At 32.7% G+C, this 20064-nt stretch overlaps 1 protein-coding gene across 1 annotated transcript; it reads left to right on the forward strand.

Annotated features, from left to right (window-relative positions):
- The first annotated feature begins 1019 nt into the window (after positions 1-1019).
- On the forward strand, positions 1020-19331 carry LOC123535715 (aspartic and glutamic acid-rich protein-like). Its single transcript, XM_053527848.1, has 10 exons — positions 1020-1096; positions 4012-4095; positions 5823-5906; positions 6537-6620; positions 7769-7852; positions 9093-9173; positions 11386-11469; positions 13028-13108; positions 16275-16355; positions 18233-19331. Exons 1-10 carry the CDS (start codon positions 1020-1022, stop codon positions 19329-19331), a joined length of 1839 nt encoding a protein of 612 aa, XP_053383823.1.
- The last annotated feature ends 733 nt before the right edge of the window (positions 19332-20064 follow it).

Here is a 20064-nt window from a genome sequence, read left to right on the forward strand (position 1 = left end):
TTAGAGCACCAAAAGAAATATTAGAAGAACAAGTACTAATAAAATAGTAAAAGGGATACAGTAAAACACTGTGTGTGTATAGTAAAATTCACTTATATTTGCGACTTCAATCACTTTTTGTGTAAATTTCTATTATTCTAATTACTTTAACTATAAGAACTGTCCTGATGTTAATATTTTTAAGACCTATTTTTAAACCTAGAGTTATAAAAACAAGAGATCACAGAGTGACCTTGGCATACACCATAGAGACATATTTGAAAATAATATTAGTCAGTTCAAAAGGAGAATTTATTCAAATGACCATTGTGTCCAAACATGTAGTTGCATCTAAAACATTTAAACAAAATTTCTAATACACTGATACGACCCTTAACCTTTACCATGCTAAATTTCTAAAATGGACTGGCCCTTCATTCAATTTGGGCAGTACCTTTTATTATTAATTTTCTTCAATAAAAAATTTACTGACTGAATAGCCAACAGTGCAGACGATCTTGGTCTGCACCGGTCGCTTGCCGACAGCAGGTTGAAGGTTAATATTAATTTTGCTAAATGCATTTAAGAGTTTATCAAACGTGAATATTTAGTTACCCTGACAACATTAATTTAAGTTTCAGATCATTCCCGTTAGAAGTTACTGTTCACTATATTTGTATAATAATTATTTATAAATCTTTGACCAAGCTTTTAAACCTGTATGCAAATTTTCTGTATCAGAAAAGGATAATAATAGGAGAAAAGTAATAAATTACAGACAGAGTTATCAAATCTGTGTACTTTGGTGACTAGGACGCTTCCAGTAAAATTTCAACCAAATACATTGAATGATTATCAAAATAGACCATGATAGTGAACTTAAGCCATGTATGACGTGGATGAACAAACTGATCCCTAAAGGTCTCTATATGGTAAAAAATATAGACAAGGAAACACAAACCAAAAACACAGACGAAGGGAATAGTAAAGTCAACTTGTAGTTTGAGCGCCATTGTGTAAAAACTAACGCCTGGTCTTGCATGTCCAAACAGTCTGATAAGGATCCATACTGTTCGCTGACAACTGCTATAACATCCACAGAATCTAAAGGCAGACAGTATGGACCCTGATTAGAATGCGCAGATTGCAGGCTATTAATCTAGAGTCATAATGATTGCAGTTTTCTTAGGCTAAAACATTGGTTTATGCACAGCTGCACTCGCGTGTATATGTTTTTATATACTTTATAACATTGCAACTTTTTGGCAAATAGATTCCTGCTCTGTTGTATCTGACTTAGTAGTGTGACACATCCAAAATTTGAAAACTACCATACATTCATTTTGGAGGTTTCTCGCCAATGTCATGATTTGTGTTGGTCAATAGCTGACACCGGAATGTAGGGTATCGTCGCAAAACCAAAATCAAATAAGATTTTTACTTGAATGAAAAGCTATTCTGTCCTCTTTAGGGTTTGGATTTTCTAAATCTTTCATAAATGTGTATGAATTAAAGCATTCTTTCAGAACTGTCAGCATTGTTACTTTGATATGAGGTTCAAGAGGTACGGGGGTCAGTGTTAAAGAGGTATGGCTTGGGAGGTATTTGAAGAAGGTACAGCACAAGGAAATTTCTTACCTTATCTGAGAGTTTCTATTTTATCATATTTGGATAAACCAGTGTCAATTGAATCTGCATTGATTATATTATGATCTTAATCTGCAAAGGTATTATCTGGAAAAGAAAATGGATGGCTTGAATAGAATAGGAATAAAGGAGTGTGAAAAGCCCCGCTTTTGGGACCCGAGACCCTAGGGGCGTTTTAGAGATGACCCAGGACCCACATAGTATACAAGATTTTAAGACCTAATACCCCAGCTCTAAAATAATAAACAGGACCTGAAATTTGGTCAGAAAATTAGCGAGGACCTAGACAGAAAGTTTAGGGAGGACCCGGGATCTATGGGGGCAGGAGGGGCTTTACCCCAAGTAATGTTGTTGCACAGTTAGAAAATATTTATGAAATATGAACTGTACATCATGTAACTATAGTAACTATACATTTGATGTAGGAGCTGCAGTGCAGGGTTGGATCCAGGAATTTTGTACTGGGTTGTGGGCGGGGGGCAAGTGTCAATGAAATTGTCGCCGCTTGTTTTCTATGTAGATCTTTATTGTATTTATACTAGGTGAACTATGTGCAATGGATGCTGAACTTGGGGGAGGTGGGTGAGGGCAACTTCGATTTTCAAATGTTTTTCTATGATTTCATACGTGGAATATGGTCGCTGCGCAGGCAACTGGGGGAGGGTAGTGTGGGCCCCTCGCTTGATCCGCCACTACAATGGGCAAGCTTATTTCAGTCAATTGTGGATTTTTAAAAGGATTAGAAACAAATTAACTGACAATGCTTTTTGGAAGTTGAAATACAAATATATTTCTTACCTGTTTATTAGAGATCTAAATTGGCTGTATAAAATAGAATGATGTTAAAGCTTCAAAATTATCAAGGTACAGCTGTTTGTATGGTCTTTAAAAAAAACACACCAACAACAGCTTGGAAGAGGCCCGTAAAATGGATCTCTGCAAAGATCTATTAATCTGCGTCATAATTTCATTTTTTTTCACTTCAGAAACATTTTCAATAAATATTTTTTGTAACAAAATATAAATAAAAATAAAACATATAAATATATAACTTTCAATTTACAAAATACAAACATATTTTTCTTTACAATATTTTTGTTTTGTTTATTTATAGTGTACAGTATCTATGTATGGGCCTCCTTATTATCTCCCTTTAGTTTACTGCAATATGTCTGACTTCATCATAACTAATTATGACATCATATTTCACAGGAAATGATGTCACTAGAATAAAAGATGGCACTAATTGAATAAAAGGCTGCATTTAGAACAGTTTCGCTGTAAAATGTTCATTCAAAACGACAAAATAAATGAATGCGAAACTGTTCTATCATGAAAGAGCAAAAATGTAATTTAATGAAAAAGTGTAACAAATTGCAGTCTGGTGCTTTTTATTTATATGAAAAATTAGATAATAATAAAATAAAGTTTTTATTTACATAGAACATTTTCCTTGAAATGATTTTTTTGCTGACTTGGAAACTGTTCTATGTGCATACATTTACTTGGAAAAGTTTTGCGGGGAAAGTAGTTTGCTTTCCCAGATAGAACAAAAGGACACATTTTGAATTTAATAGAAATATATACAGATATGAGTCTAAAAATTTTCCAGTGTATGTATTGGGACAAGTAATGTAAAAAAGTGATTTTGTGAAAAAATGTCACTTGGACTCGCGTTGAGCCAACGACATATTATCAAACATATATTTCATGAGCTCATAGTCTTTATGTCGTCATAATGCAGTATACGTTATATACTTCTGTTTTCATTATTTTACGAAAATTAAAAGAGATTTTAGGAAGGACGGAACATCATTTAGAAATTATATACCCAAAAAAGTGATTCGTCATTGAAAAAAAACTATTGTTTTGACTTCAGTTGCAAAGGAATATATCACGAGAATTTCCCCTTCGTGATATAATAAAACGCATCTGATCGAATAACAATGATTTTGTTCAAGAGCAAATTACTATATAAAATATATGATTTCGATTTCACCATGTTTTCAAAGATTATCTTTTACTTCTTTGCAGATTTTCACCAAATATTTGCCATTTTTGTCTGAGTTTTTCATCAGCGACGTTTGACGCAATGACGTAATAATTTTGACGTCCAAATAGCGCATGTGTTGAATAATAAAATACGCCTTTAATCACATTTATTAAACGGGGAAATAAGTACGGGCGTATTAGGATATTTGATAGCTTAAATAAGATTTCAACACATACAAATTAGATAAAAGTTGTATACGATGTCGTGGTATTAAAGAAAACTACTGTTTCATAGGAATATACTTGATATATCACCTTAGTCATCTATAAATCAATAAATATATTTCTATGCCCCTATTTGTTACAATAATTACGTTTTATATTTTTCTACAGGCCTGAGGAATTTGATGATAGAATGGAAGACTCACAAGAGAGAAAAGCTGATAGTGACTTTGACGATAATGACGACGACGACAGGTGAGTTATGATTTAATTTATTCATAAGATAGTATCTTTATATTCTCTATTGTGTTTGCTATGAAGATACATTAGTTCAGTCAACTCCACGTCCTTAAGCTAAATCGAAATATTTGAATGTTTCTGGTTATCCATATTATCAATGAATGTACGCATGGGTGCAGACGTTCTTAAAATATTTTTTCCTTTCAATAAGGGATAAAGCGTCGAAATAAATGTTCATACAATTTACCAGTGCGAGTTTAAAATGTACTTATGCAATTTAATTTTAGATTTTAACTTGTTTTTTTTCTTTCAGCAGACGTTAATGATTATTCAAAAGAGCTCTCTACCCGTTGGTGTGCACGTGCCCGTCTTAAAATCTCATCATTTCAATAACTAGAGATAGAGCAGAGAATCAGTTTTATTTCGACAAAATCTTATTCTAATTATCAAAAACTTGTCCTTTCATTTTTATATACAAAATGTTTATGATAGATGAAAATTACAATCAAAGTCCTCTGCTTTTTATAAACGTTAAAAATTGGAAACTTGCAAATAATTGACCTGTATCATCATGTTGTCCATTCGCACCGTAGCCTACAACGCGTCAAAACATTAATTAAGTTTACCAGTCATTTTTTTCTCAGATGATATAAATGCTGCTTCTACGTGAAATCTATCTAGACTGATTTGCTGTGCTTTCGTCGCCTAATGCTGCAATTTTATGCCATATCACATATTATTAAACATGTATTTCGTGAATTCATTGTCCTTCTGTCCTCATAATTCAGTATACGTTATATGCTTCTGTTTTCATTATTTTTACGAAAATGAAATGAGGTTATTGGAAGCATGGAACATAATTATATACTGAAAAAAAGTGATTTCTCATTGAATAAAATTATTGTTTGTAGGTCAGTTGCAAAGAAATATCTCACGAGAATTGCGCCATCGCGATATTATTAAACACATCTGATCGAATAAAACTGATTTTGTTCAAGAGCAAATTACTATTTAAGATATATGATTTCGATTCTATTATGTTTTCAAAGATTACCTTCTATTTCTTTGCAGGTTTTCACCAAATATTTGCCATTCTTTCTGAGTTTCTTCCCCCAGCGCGCCGCTGCGACGTTTGATGCCGTTACGTAATAATAATAGGGCATGTGTTTAAGAAATAGTAAGTTCCCAAACGTGGCTTATTGTAGAATAACCCGAATTTCGAGTTTTTATGCGTAAGAATATATCACGAAGGCCGTAGGCCTGAGTGATATATTGTTTCGCATTAAAACGAAAACCTCGGATTATTCTACGATAAATCACACTTGGGAACTTATTATTTCGATTCTAACACGATATGCTACCATCAACAGTGTTAGAAAATATGGTAACTACTTTTTACGACCGTGCTACGCACCTTGATCGAATGACGTCATTGCAAGCGAGTGGTTTATTGCAGAATAAACCGAGATAGATTTTGCGCTACATGTATGTAGGTTATTTACTGGTCGTGTTAGAATGAATAATAACACATGCTTACGGGCGTATTAGGATATTTGATAACCTAAATAAGATTTCAACACATACAATTTTGATAAAATTGGTAAACGATGTCGCGGTATTAAAGATAACTGCTATTTCATAGGAATATTCTTGACTTACCACCTAAGCCATTTACAAATCTATAAACCTATTTCTATGTCCCTATTTTGGTACAATAATTTACGTTTCTTATTTATCCACAGACCTGAGGAATTTAATGAAAGAATGGAAGTCTCACTAGAGAAAAAAGCTGATGGTGACTTTGACAATGATGACGACAACGACAGGTGAGTAATAATTAATTGATTAGAAAGAATCTTTATATTCTGTTTTGTGTTTGCTATGAAGATACATTAGTTCAGTCAACTCCACGTCCTTAAGATAAGTCCACATCTGTGAATGTTCCTGGTTATCCATATTATCACTGAATGTACGCATGGTTGCAGGTTTTCTCATAATATTTTTCATTTCAATAAGGAACCAGTGCGCGTTCAGAATGTATTTCTGCAATTAAATTGTAAGGTTTTAAAATTGTAAAAAGATTTTTACAGCAGACGCTAATGATCATTTAAAAGAGCTCTCTGTGCGTCATAATGCAGTATGAGTTATATGCTTCTGTTTTCAATATTTCACGAAAAATAGCGCATGTGTTGAATAATGACACACTCTTTTAATCTCATAATCTCATTTGTTTAACAGGGAGATAAATACGGCCGTATTAGGATATTTGATAGCTTAAATAAGATTTCAACTGATATAATTTTGATAAAATTGGTATACGATGTCGTGGTATTAAAGAAAACTGCTATTTCATAGGAGTATATACTTGATAAATCACCCCAGCCACCTACAAATTTATAAACCTATTTCTATGCCCCTATTTGGTACAATAATTTACGTTTTATATTTTTCCACAGGCGTGAGGAATTTGGTGATAGAATGGAAGATTCAGTAGAGAAAAAAGTTGATGGTGACTTTGACGATGATGACGAAGACGACAAGTGAGTTATAATTCAATTTATTAATTACAAAGAATCTTTATATTCTGTATTGTGTATGGTATGAATATACATTAGTTCAGTCAACTGTCATCTCCAAATCCTTCAGATTATACCAAAACCATCATTTTCATTAGCGACTGCGCACAAAATTATCGGCATTTCGACAAACAGATATTATAATTATCAAAGACTTGTTATTTCATTCTTGCATTCAAAATATTTACGAAATATATAAATTACAATCAAAGTCCTCTGCATTTTGTAATGTTAAACATAACTGGATATTGGAAACTTGCAAATAATTGACCTGAACACTCATATTATCTATTCACACCGTATACTACAAAGCGTCAAAACCTGTATACTTATGTCGTCCATTCGCACCGTAGCCTACAACGCGTCAAAACACGAACTGCATTTACCAGTCATTTTTTCTCAGATGATTTCAATGCTGCTTATTTAACATGTATTTATGTCGTCATAATGCAGTATACGTTATATGCTTCTGTTTTCATTATTTTAAGAAAATAAAATGAGGTTATACGGAAAAGAAAGACGAAACATAATTTAGAAATTATATACCCAAAGCAGTGATTCTTCACTGAATAAAATTATTGCTTGGAGTTCAGATGCGAAGGAATTATCTCACAAGGATTGCGCCATCGTGATATAATAAAACGCATCTGATCGAATAACAATGATTTTGTTCTAGAGATAATTACTATTTAAGATATATGCTTTCGATTTTGTTCATGTTTTCAAACATCATCTTCTACTTCTTTGCAGATTTGCACCAAATATTTGCCTATTTTGTCTCAGTTTTTTCTCAGCGCGCCTCTGCGACCTTTGACGCTGTGACGTAATAAATGAGACGTCCAAATAGCGCATATATTGAATAATAACACACGCTTTTAATCTCATTTATTTAACAAGGAGATAAGTACAAGCGTATTAGGATATTTTATAACTGAAATAAGATTTTAACTCATATAATTTTCATAAAATTATTGAACGATGTCATTGTAATAAACAAAATTGCTTTTTCATAGAAATATACTTGATAAATCACCTCAGTCATCTACAACTTCATAAACCTATTTCTATGCCCCTATTTTGTACAACAATTTACGTTTCATATGTTTCCACAGGCCTGAGGAATTTGATGATAGAATGAAAGACTCCCTAGAAAAAAAAGCTGATGAGGACTTTGTCGATGATGACGACGACGACAGGTGAGTCACAATTTGATTTATTTATTCGTAGGAATCTTTAAATAGTGCTGTGCTTGTTATGATGATACATCATTTCAGTCAACTTTACGTCCTTAAAATTAGTCCACATCTGTAAATGTTACTGGTTTTCCAGAATGTACTTCTGCAATAAAAATCCATGTTTTTTAACATGTAAAAAGAGTTTTTTTTCAGCAGACGCAAATGGTCATTCAAAAGTTCTCTCTGCACGTTAGTGTACACAAGTCCGTCTTCAGCTCTAATCATTTTAATTAGAGACAGAGCAGAAAATCATTGGCATTTCGACAAACTGCTATTCAAAATATTAACGAAAGATATAAAAAACAATCAAACTCCTCTGCATTTTTTAATGTTAGACATAATTGGACATTGGAAACATGCAAATAATTGACCTGTATACTTATGTTAGTCATTCGCACCTACAACGCGACAAAACATTGACTAAGTTAAATCTATCTTGATTGATTTGCTGTGCTTTCGTCGCCTAATGTTGCAATTTTATGCCTTATCACATATTACATAAAACATGTATTTCATGAGTTCTTCCTTTTGATGTCGTCATAATGCAGTGTAAGTTATTATCTGTTGTTTTGATTATATTACAAACTTGAAACGAGGTTAAAGGAAGGACGGAACATAATTAAAAAATAATATACCCAAAATAGTGATTTGACGTTGAATAATAGTTTCTTTTCTTTGGGGTTCAGATGTGAAGGTATTATCTCACGAGGACTGCGCAATCATGATATAATAAAACGCATCAGATCGATAAACAATGATAATGTTCAAGAGCAAATTATTATGTAAGATATATAATTTCGATTTTATAATGTTTTCAAAAGTTGTCTTCTACATCTTTGCAGATTTTCACCAAATGTTTACCTATTTTGTCTGAGTTTCCTTCTCAGCGTACCTCTGCGACGTTTGACGCTGTGACGTAATAATTCAGACTTCCAAAAAGCGCATGAGATGAATAATAACACACGCTTTTAATCTCATTTGTTTTACTGGATGATAAATACAAGCGTATTAGGATATTTGATATCTTAATTAAGATTTCAACTCATAATTTTGATAAGATTGCTGAAGGATGTCATTATATTAAACAAAACTGCAGTGTTATAGGAATATACTTGATTAATCGCCTCAATGATGTAAAATTGTCTTTTCCTATTTCAATGCCCTATTTGTACAATAATTTTCGTTTCATATTTTTCCACAGATTACAGGAATTTGAAGATAAAACTGAAGACTTACTAGAGAAAAAAGCTCATGGTTCCTATGACAATGATGACGACAATCTGTGAGTTTTAAATTTGATTTATAGATTACAAGGAATCTTTATATTCTTTATTTTGTTTCTTATGGAGTAACATTAGTTCATTCAACTCCGTGTGCTTAAGATCAGTCCACATATGTGCATGTTCCTGGTCATCCATATTTTACTGAATGTGCGCATGAGTGCAGGTTTTCATATAAGGTTTTTTTATTTCAATAAGGAAAAAAAAGAGTCAAAATGTTAAAACAATTTACCAGTGCGCGTTTAGAATGTACCTCTACAATTAAATTCTTAGGTGTTAAACTTGTAAAATGATTTTTTTTCAGCAGACGCTAATTATCATTCAAAAGAGCTCACTGCCCATCAGTGTGCACGTGTCCGTCTTAACATCTCAACCTTCCAATTACAAGAGACTGAGTAGTAATTTATTGGCATTTCGACAAACTGCTATTATTACTATGGAAAAAAACTTGTTCTTTTTTTGTTTCAAATTATTGACGAAAGATAAAAATTACAATCAAAGTCCTCTGCATTTGTTAACGTTAAACATGATTGGATATTGGAAACTTGCAAATAATTGACCTATATACTTATGTTGGCCATTTGCATAGTAGCCTACAACGTGTCAAAACATAAATTGCTTTGACCAGTCATTTTGTCTCAGAAATGCTGCTTCTAGGTTCAATCTACCTTGAGTGATTTTCTGTGCTTTCGTCGCCTAATGTTGCAATTATATGCCATATCACATATTATTAAATATGTATTTCATGAATTCATTGTCTTTATGTCATAATGTAGTATACATTATATGCGTCAGTTTTCATTATTTTACAAAAATAAAACCGGGTTATAGGAAGGACGGAACATAATTTAGAAATTATATACCAAAAGTACTGATGTGTCACTGAATAAAATTATTGTTTGGACTTCAGATGCGAAGGAATTATCTCACAAGGATTGCGCCGTCGTGATATAATTAAAAGCATCTGATTTCAGGTTCTTTTTCTTCAAAAGTAGCAAAACAGTTTCAATGGAAATTTTTACACAACGTTATATTTACAGAGTATAAACTCAGTCTTATGAAATTATCAAACGGAATTTGTAATATATGCAAAGAACACAGAGAAACTTTAGTGCACCTGGTGTGGGAATGTCTTTTTGCCAAAAATATTTGGACACTTTTAAATAAGAACTTGAACGACCTGTTTAGATATGTCAACATCTGTGATTCTGCTTTTAAATTTGCTGTTTGTTTCGGATATTATGATGACAGGCAAGTAAACAAATTGATTAATACGATTATACATGAAACAAAATGGGAAATTTGGAAATATAGAAATAATTGTAAATTCAATAACAACTATCAGTCAATAAGAAGCTTTTATAAACATCTAGTTAGAAAAATTAAAGAACAAATAAAATGGCACAATACTGATAATGAAAAAGTACAGTTATTGAAATCTATTGAGTTCATGTCAGATACATATATACACGTATAAATTTTCGCAATGTTGTGTATGAAAAAATATTAAAAATTTTGTAAGCTTGACAATAGAAACTTCGTCAAATTTTACTTGTCTTTTCGTTTTTTCGAGCAAGTTCTATTTTACTGGCGATGTAACTATTGTGTTCAATATAATATTATCATTAAATTTATTATTCATATGTTTGTATGAATTGGTTGTTTAATGACTTCTTTTCAGGTTATTGTTTTGTAAATGTTTATATTTTACAAAAATAAATGGGGTTATCCCTATTGGGAGCCCGAAAAAAAAAAAGCATCTGATCGAATAACAATGATTTAGTTCAAGAGCAAATTTCTATTTAAGATATATAATTTCGATTTATTATGTTTTCAAAGATGATCTTCTACTTCTTTGCAGATTTTCACCAAATATTTGCCATTTTTTTCTAAGTTTCTTCCCCAGCGCGCCGCTGCGACGTTTGACGCTGTGACGTAATAATTTTGACGTCCAAATAGTGCGTGTGTTGAATAATTAGACACGCTTTTAATCTCATTTGTTTAACAGGAAGATAATACGGGCGTATTAGGATATTTGATAGCTTAAATAAGATTTAATTTTATATAATTTTGATAAAATTGACATACGATATCGTGGTATTAAAAAAACTGCTATTTCATAGGAATATACTTGAAAATCACCCCAGTCATCTACAAATCTATTTCTATGCCCCTATTTTGGTGCAATTATTTAAGTTTTATATTTTCCCAAAGGCCTGAGAAATTTGATAATACAATTGAAGACTCACTAGAGAAAAAAGCTTATGATGACTCTGACGATGATGACGACGACGACAGGTAAGTTATAATTTATTTTTTTTTTTTTTTTAAAGAATCTTTATATTCTCTATTGTGCTATTTATGAAGATGCATTAGTTCAGTCATCTCCACGTCCTTAAGATAATTCCACATCATTAGTGTTCCTGGCTATCTATATTATCACTAAATCTACGCATGAGAGCAGATTTTCTTAAAATATTTTATTTCAATAAGCGACAAAGCGCTAAACTATCCACACAATTTACCAGTGCGCGTTCAGAATGTACTTCTGCAATTTAATTCTAAGGTTTTAAACATGGAAAAGGTTTTTTCTTTTCACCAGACGTTAATGATCATTCAAAAGAGCTCTCTGTCCGTTATTGTGTACGTGCCCGTCTTAAAATCTAATCATTTTAATTAGCGACAGAGCAGAAAATCGTTGGCATTTCCTCAAACTGCTATTATAATTATCAAAAACTTGTTCTTTCATTTTTGTATTCAAAATATTTTCGAAAGATAAAAATTACAATCATTCTGCATTTCTTAATGTTAAACATAACTGGATATTGTAAACTTGCAAATAATTGACCTGTATACTTATATTGTCAATTCGCGCCTGAGACTACAACGCGTGAAACATGAACTGCATTTACCAGTCATTTTTTCTCAGATGAGAAATGCTCCTTTTAGATTCAAACCATCTTGACTGATTTGCTGCATTTTCGTTGCCTAATGTTGCAGTTATGTCCCATATCACATATTATCACATGTTTGACGTCTCGGTAGTGTACTAAAGCCATTAAATGAAAATGATAATACACTAGTGTAATAAAGCTTTGACGTTGACGTCGTTTATAGTATCGGAGACGTTGGTCAAATGGACTTGTTTATATAGTAAAAGAAGGTCGATTTTTTATGTTTCGACAAGAAAGGCTAACCTGTGATAAAATGAACATTACATTTGTGACTTTCCACATTGAATTTATTTAACTCTTTGAATACAATTGATAAAATGCTCGGCAGAGCCTCGCATTTTATCATTTTATGCAACTCGTTTAGTAAATTCAATATGGAAAGACACTCATGTAATATCCTCTATTTATTAAACATGCATTTCATGAATTCATTGTCTTTATGTCGTCATAATACAGTATACGTAATATACTTCTGTTTTCAATACTTTACGAAAATAAAATGAGATTATAGGAAGGACGGAACATAATTTGGAAATTATATACCCAAAGTAGTGATTCGTCATTGAATAAAATTATTGTTTGGAGTTCAGATGCGAAGGAATTATCTCACAAGGTTTGGGCCATCGTGATATGATTAAACGCATCTGATCGAATAACAATGATTTTGTTCAAGAGCAAATTACTATTTAAGATATATGATTTCGATTTTATCATGTTTTCAAACATTATCTTCTACTTCTTTGCAGATTTTCACCAAATATTTGCCATTTTTTTTTTAGTTTCTTTCCCTTATTATTTCTTAGGAATATACTTAATAAATAACCTCAGTGATCTACAATTCTCTTTACCTATTTCAATGCCCATATTTGGTACAATAATTTACGTTTCTTGTTTTTCCACAGGCTTCAAGTATTTGAAGATAGAATGGAAGACTCACTAGAGAAAAATGCTAATGGTTCCGGTGACAATGATGATGACGATATGTGAGTTATAATTTAGTTTATTGATTACATTAATCTTTAATTTCTTTATTGTGTTTATTATGAAGATACTTTAGTTTAATCAACTCCACATGCTTAAGATATATCCACATATAATGTTTTTAATTTCAATTACGAAAGAAGGGTCAAAATGTTCACACAATTTACCAGTGCGCGTTCAGAATGTACTGCTACAATTTAATTCTTAGGTGTTAAACTTGTAAAATGAATTTGTTTTTCTCAGCAGACGCTGATTTTCATTCAAAACAGCTCTCTGCCCATCAGTGTGCACGTGCCCGTCTTAAAATCATCCTTTAAATTACAAGAGACTGAGTAGAAAATCATTTGCATTTTGACAAACTTTTATATAATTATCAAAATCTTGTTCTTTAATTTTTGTATTAAAATATTGACGAAAGATAAAAAATACAATCAAAGTCCTCTGCATTCTTTAACGTTAAACATACTTGAACATTGGAAACTTCCAAATAATTAACCTGTATACTTATGTATGCCATTCGCATAGTAGCCTAGAACGCGTCAAAACATAAATTGCATTTACCATTTATTCTCAAATGATTAAAATGCTGCTTCTATGTTAAATCTATCCTGAATGATTTGTTGTGCTTTCGTCGCCTAATGCTGCAATTTTATGCAATATTTAAGAAATGAAAAACCTGTTCCTATATTTTATCTGTTAATAAAATATGGGCTAGATATGCGTATTAACTAAATCACGAGTGCGTAGCACGAGTGGTTTAATTATTCGCATCCGTACGACTGCTCATATTATATTAACTGATAAAATTATTGGAACACATTTATTATTTTGATTAATACAACGCAAATAATTCGTATTTTAAAGTACTACATTTGCAGCGTAATACGTCGTTCGGATCATATGCAGTTACAATTTACCTCTATGGCTAGAAAGTGTTGCATAGCCAATGGAACGTATAGATATTAGTTCCTCTTTATTAGTATTCATAAACTAGTTAGTATGATTTTTTGCCATAATTATGTTTTTGAAATCTTGTTTTGAACCGTTTGGCCCTGAAATATTTCGTATGTAACGGAACAGAAGTAGAATTACTTATGTCACAATCATGGGGGTGAAATGTAACAGCCAACCATATTTTATCGTAGATTCACGTATGTGCGATTTCGCCATATGTTTATATAGCAATTGCTGCGGATCGTGTTAGAATACATATTATGAAATATGTATTTCATTAATTCATTCTCTTAATATCGTCATAATGCAGTATACGTTGCATGCTTCTGTTTTGATCATTTCACAAAATTGAAATGAGGTTATGGGAAGGATGGAACGTAATTAAGAAATGATATACATGGTGATATGTCGTTGAACAAGAGCTGTCCTTAAGATACCGCGCTTGACTTTTTTTAGTGCTTGACTCTGAATTAGAGCTTTGCCAGTAAAAATCTTTGTAAAACTTTTACCAAAAGATTCTTAATTAAAAAAGGACATAACTCTGTCAAAATTCAAATCAGAGTGATGGGGATTATTCCTCCTAGTGTAGGCTTTGATATTAAGAATTATATTAAGTTTCAAGTCAAAACCTTTAAAAGTAACAGAGATATTTTACTTTATCAAAGACTTTAACTAAAAATTCTAAGTTGAAAAGGGGTATAACTCTGTCAAAATTCAAATCAGAGTTATGGGGATTGTTTCTTCTTTTGTAGACTTTGCTCATGAATAACTATTAAAAGTTTCAAGTCAAAAGCTTTAATAGTAACAGAGATATTTGACGTTATCAAAAACTTTAACCAAAAATTCTGATGGTAAAGAGGGGCATAATTATGTCAAAATTCAGAGTTACGGGATTGTTTCTCTTGGTGTAAACTTTGATGGTAAATAAGTGTTTAAGTTTCAAGTCAATAGCTTTGATAGTAACAGAGATTATTTAACTTCATCAAAAACTTTAACAAACGGCGACGCCGACGCCGACGCCAACGCCAACGATGAGGTCACAAACAAGTAAATAGTTTTCCCTATATATTTTATATAAAACTGACATTTTGTAAAGAGCTACCAAACATAGCTAGACCCATTTCAGAGAAAAAATCTTTACCTCATTTTAAAGAGTTATGATAAAACTGATATAAAATGAAGAGAAAAATAGGGGTCATATACCTTCTAAGAGAGATTTCTCTGGTCCCATTTGCTTAATGTAAACTGACATCACAGGTCACAAACAGGTAAATAGTTTTCCCTATATATTCTATATAAAACTGTCAGTTTTTAAAGAGCTACCAAACGTAGCTAGACCCATTTCAGAGAACTTACAAATAGTTGACCTGTACACTCATGTTGTCCATTCGCACCGTAGCCTACAACGCGTCATTTACCAGGCATTTTTTCTCAGATGATTTAAATGCTGCTTCTAGGTTAAATCTATCTTGACTGATTTGTAGTGTTTTCGTCGCCTACTGTTGCAATTTTATGCCATATCACATATTATATAAACATGTATTTCGTATATTCATCGTCTTTATGTCGTCATAATGCAGTATTTGTTGTATGTTGTTGTTTTGATTAGTTTACGAACTTGAAATTAGGTTATAGGAAGAGTGGAACATAATTAAGAAATAATATATCCAAAAAAGTGATTTCTTGTTGAATAAAATTATTTTTTGGAGTTCAGATGCGAAGGAATTATCTCACGAAGACTGCGCCATCGTGATGTAATAAACGCATATGATTGAATAACAATAATTTTGTTCTAGAGCAAATTACTATTTCAAATTTGCCATGTTTGCAATGGTTATCTTCTACCTCTTTCCAGATTTTCACCAACATATGTGCCTATTTTGTCTGAGTTTCTTTCCCAGCGCGCCTCTGCGACGTTTGACGCTGAGGGGTAATAATTATGACGTCCAAATAGCACATGTGTTGAATATTAACATACGCTTTTAATCCATTTGTTTAACAGGGAGATAAATACGGGCGTATTTGGATATTTGATAACTTAAATAAGATTTCAACTCATATAATTTTGATAAAATTGTTGTACGATGTCATGGTATTAAACAAACAGCTTTCATAGGAATATACTTGAAAAATTACCTCAATCATCTACAATTCTATAAACCTATTTCTATGCCTCTATTTGGTACAATAATTACGTTTCACATTTTTCCACAGGCTTCAGAAATTAGATGAAAGAATGAAAGACTCCCTAGAGAAAAAAACTGACGGTTCCTATGACAATGATGACGACGATAGGTAAGTTATAATTTTAGCTATTGATTACAAGGAATCTTTAACTTCTTTATTGTGTTTGTTATGATGATACATTAGTTCAATCAACTCAACGTCCTTAAGATAAGTCCACAGATGTGAATGCTCCTGGGTATCCATATTGTACTGAATGTACACATGACTGCATGTTTTCTTATAATGTTTTTCATTTCAATAAGGGACAAAAGTGTCAAAACGTTCACACAATTTACCAGTGCGCGTTCAGGATGTACTTCTACAATTCAATTCTAATGTTTTAAACTTGTAAAATGAATATGTTTTTTTTAGCTGACGCTAATGATCATTCAAAAGAGCTCCCTGCCCGTTAGTGTGCTTGTGTCCGTCTTAAAATCTCATCCTTTGAATTACAGGATACTTAGTGCTATTTAAATGTGGTATATAATAATACTAATAATAATAATAAAAAACAAAGACAAATATCAAACAGGGAATGCCACGCACCAAAAACGCAGCCTCCCCAAAACGAAACCTACAGCACGCAGACGTGCACACCACCCGTACACACACACACATACACGCGCACACACACACACAAAGCCAACACACTAGGGCGAAACAAACAAAGGAACACAGTGGGGCACCGCCTTGGAACGGTCAGTGGCAAAAACACCACTGGGGAGCTTAAAACCGGTTTATGGTGCGCACCCAACCTCACTCTTACCCCCACCCCCCACCCCCACCATGTTCCAAAGACACGGGACACTGTTAATAAAAGTAATCCCCTCCAGGTGAATCTCTAACACACGTATTGAAGTCCTCTGCATTCTTTAACGTTTAACGTAACTGGACATTGAAAACTTGTTGCCCATTCGCATAGTAGCCTACAACGCGTCAAAACGTAAATTGCATTTACCATTCATTTTTCTCAGATGATTTAAATGCCGCTTCTAGATTAAATCTATCTTGACTGATTTTCTGTGCTTTCGTCGCTTAATGTTGCAATTTTGTGCCATATCACATATTATTAAACATGTATTTCGTGAAATAATTGTCTTTATGTCGTCATGATGCAGTATACGTTGTATGTTTTTGTTTTGACTATTTTACGAAATCGAAATGAGGTAATAGGAAGGACGGAACATAATTTAGAAATACACGTAATAATAATAATATTATTATTATTATACCAAATTTATATAGCGCCATTTTCATGAACAATTTCACGTTCAAAGGCGCTTTACATAGTTCAAATGCAGCCACACAGGGCGCATAATTCATCCTCTACTAGCACAGACACAGAGCGATCTGACCAGAGGGACAGAGTGAGACATAGCCCCCACGACAGAGAGATCAGAAATCAGATACAGGCTTGTCCGGCTATCTTAGCCTAGCTCGTTGCGAATAGACAGCCTGGTTCTTTAACGTGTCCAGTATATAGCACTGATACACGCAAGGATTGCCTGGGTTCCTGGCCAATACATCTCCAGTTAGGTGGGAAACACTGAAAAGCGTTTCTGAAAATTCCCGAGTAGCTTTGGATTGGATTGGAAGGCCAGTGTGCAAACCACTGAGCTATCCGTCCACCTATTATTAATATACCCAAAATAGTGATATGTCGTTGAATTATTGGTATGAGTTCAAATGTGAAGGAACTTTGCTTACATTTTAAGTCTCATTTGTTTAACTATGATAAATCCGGGCGGACTGGGATATTTTATAACTTTAATAAGATTTCAACTCATATGATTTTGATTAAATTGGCGTAAGATGTCATGTTATTAAACAAAACTGCTATTTAATAGGAATATACTTGATAAATCACCTCAGTCATCTACAATTCTATACACCTATGTCCATGCGCCTATTTGGTACAGTAATTTAAGTTTCATATTTTTCCACAGGCCTGACGACGAGATATCTGAAAACTTCGATCAAATGAATGAAGTCAAGAGAAACAATGCCAGAAGTAGGCAGGACCTTGATGATCTTATTAAAGGAAGTAATAAGTATCAAGAAAAGTTTTTCGAAAAGACGGGAAATCGTTTACCGCAACAAACAACACAACAATTCAATCTTGGAAGAATACCCACTCAGACATCAAAAACAATGGGAGCTCCAACTGAAAGACAAAAGAAGTACGAAGAAAACGAATTTGAGAAAATAGGAAATCGAATGATGCAACGAGCGCAACAAATTCAGCCGTTCTCTATACCGGCAAGGTCAAATAAGAACTTTGCAGATATTGTTGACAGGCAGAACAAGTATCAAGAAAAATATTTCGAACAGGCTATCAGTAACGAAGATCGATTTAATAATCGTGCACAACAATTATGGAGGTCTAATATGCCAGTTCCAGCGACAAATATTTTCGGAAATATTGATGATAGAAGAAACAAATATAGCGAAAAGGAAAGAAATGGAGATAGTTTGACGCAGCAGAATTACCCACAGGATGCTATGCGATCTCAACAAACTAACAGTCGAAGGTTTGGTGTTCAAACAACAAACAATATGGGAAATTTTGCGGATGGGAGAATTATTTATGATGAAAAATACTTTGGAAGAAATGGAAACCGCTTAACGCAGCAAGACATTATGCGAGCTCAACCAACAAATACTAATGGAGACCTCGAAAGACAAACCAAGTACAGTGAAAAATATTTCGACAGGATGGATGATGGCCTCATGCAACAATCACAACCATTGTCAAATAGTAATATACAGATTCAGCACACAAACAGAAGAATAGGGAATGAAAATGAAAACATATTTGTAACGCGACAGCAAATAAATTTTTCCGACGATGATGGAAATATAGATAGGGAACAAACAATAATTTATCAAAATGACAATAACAAATACTTAGACGATAATGATGAATATAGAAGAAACTATGTAAAAACTCGTGTTGAGGCTCAAAGTCACTATGACATTCAAAGAGGAAACAAGCATAGCTCAACGATACCAAGAGCCAAGCAAATTCATTCTCTGAAATCCTGAAAAAAGTTAAACCATAACTATACCCAAGTTCATAGTCTGTGGTTTGTACAGATATATATTATCATCAGGGATCATATGTTCAGTTTATGGATATGTATAGTCATGGTCAGTATCGTGTTAAATCTTCCTTACATAACAAAATGCATATTTGTGCAATTGGACCAGGTAAAATTGATACTAAATCTGTAAATCGAAGCATAAGAAATGAATCACCAAACAAAACAATGTAGTCCTATGATTTTAGCTTTATACGTGTTTTTTCAGTTGACTCTTGAATGTTTAAAACAGCCAAGTGGACATTGAAATTTAAAAATAATACTATAATCTTTTTTAAGTTTGTAAAAAGGCATAATTATTATAGAAGAAGATAGAAAACTATCATGCTAGTGGATTAATGATAACATACAAATGTACTAGTATTTACTTTTTGTAAGAACTCATTTCACTTAAAGCCTGTTTTTAAATCTTGACATTAGGCTGCCAGAGGATAAAGTAATAGATACATTCATTGGATCATTGTGGTTATGCTTTTGTTCAAAGTATTGTATCCCTCGATACCTTTTATCTGACGATTATTTGATTTTAAAAGTCATGTGTAAATAGCCACCATTTTATGTCAAATGTAAATATCATTTCACATTTTGTTTCTTAGCATGACATTATCATTTATCTGGGTTTTTTTTCTGCAAGATGGCTAAAAGTCTCTATATCTAAACTGATATTGTATACATGC

This window comes from Mercenaria mercenaria, chromosome 17 (genome assembly GCF_021730395.1).
Source record: "Mercenaria mercenaria strain notata chromosome 17, MADL_Memer_1, whole genome shotgun sequence".
Taxonomy (NCBI): domain Eukaryota; kingdom Metazoa; phylum Mollusca; class Bivalvia; order Venerida; family Veneridae; genus Mercenaria; species Mercenaria mercenaria.

Excerpts from the sequence above, each read along its gene's own strand:
- LOC123535715 (XM_053527848.1), top strand. The coding sequence starts at position 1,020 with ATGTCCAAACAGTCTGATAAGGATCCATACTGTTCGCTGACAACTGCT. Across the intron at positions 5,907-6,536 it reads AATGATGACGACAACGACAG|GCGTGAGGAATTTGGTGATA; the intron begins GTGAGTAATAAT and ends ATTTTTCCACAG. Across the intron at positions 11,470-13,027 it reads GATGATGACGACGACGACAG|GCTTCAAGTATTTGAAGATA; the intron begins GTAAGTTATAAT and ends GTTTTTCCACAG.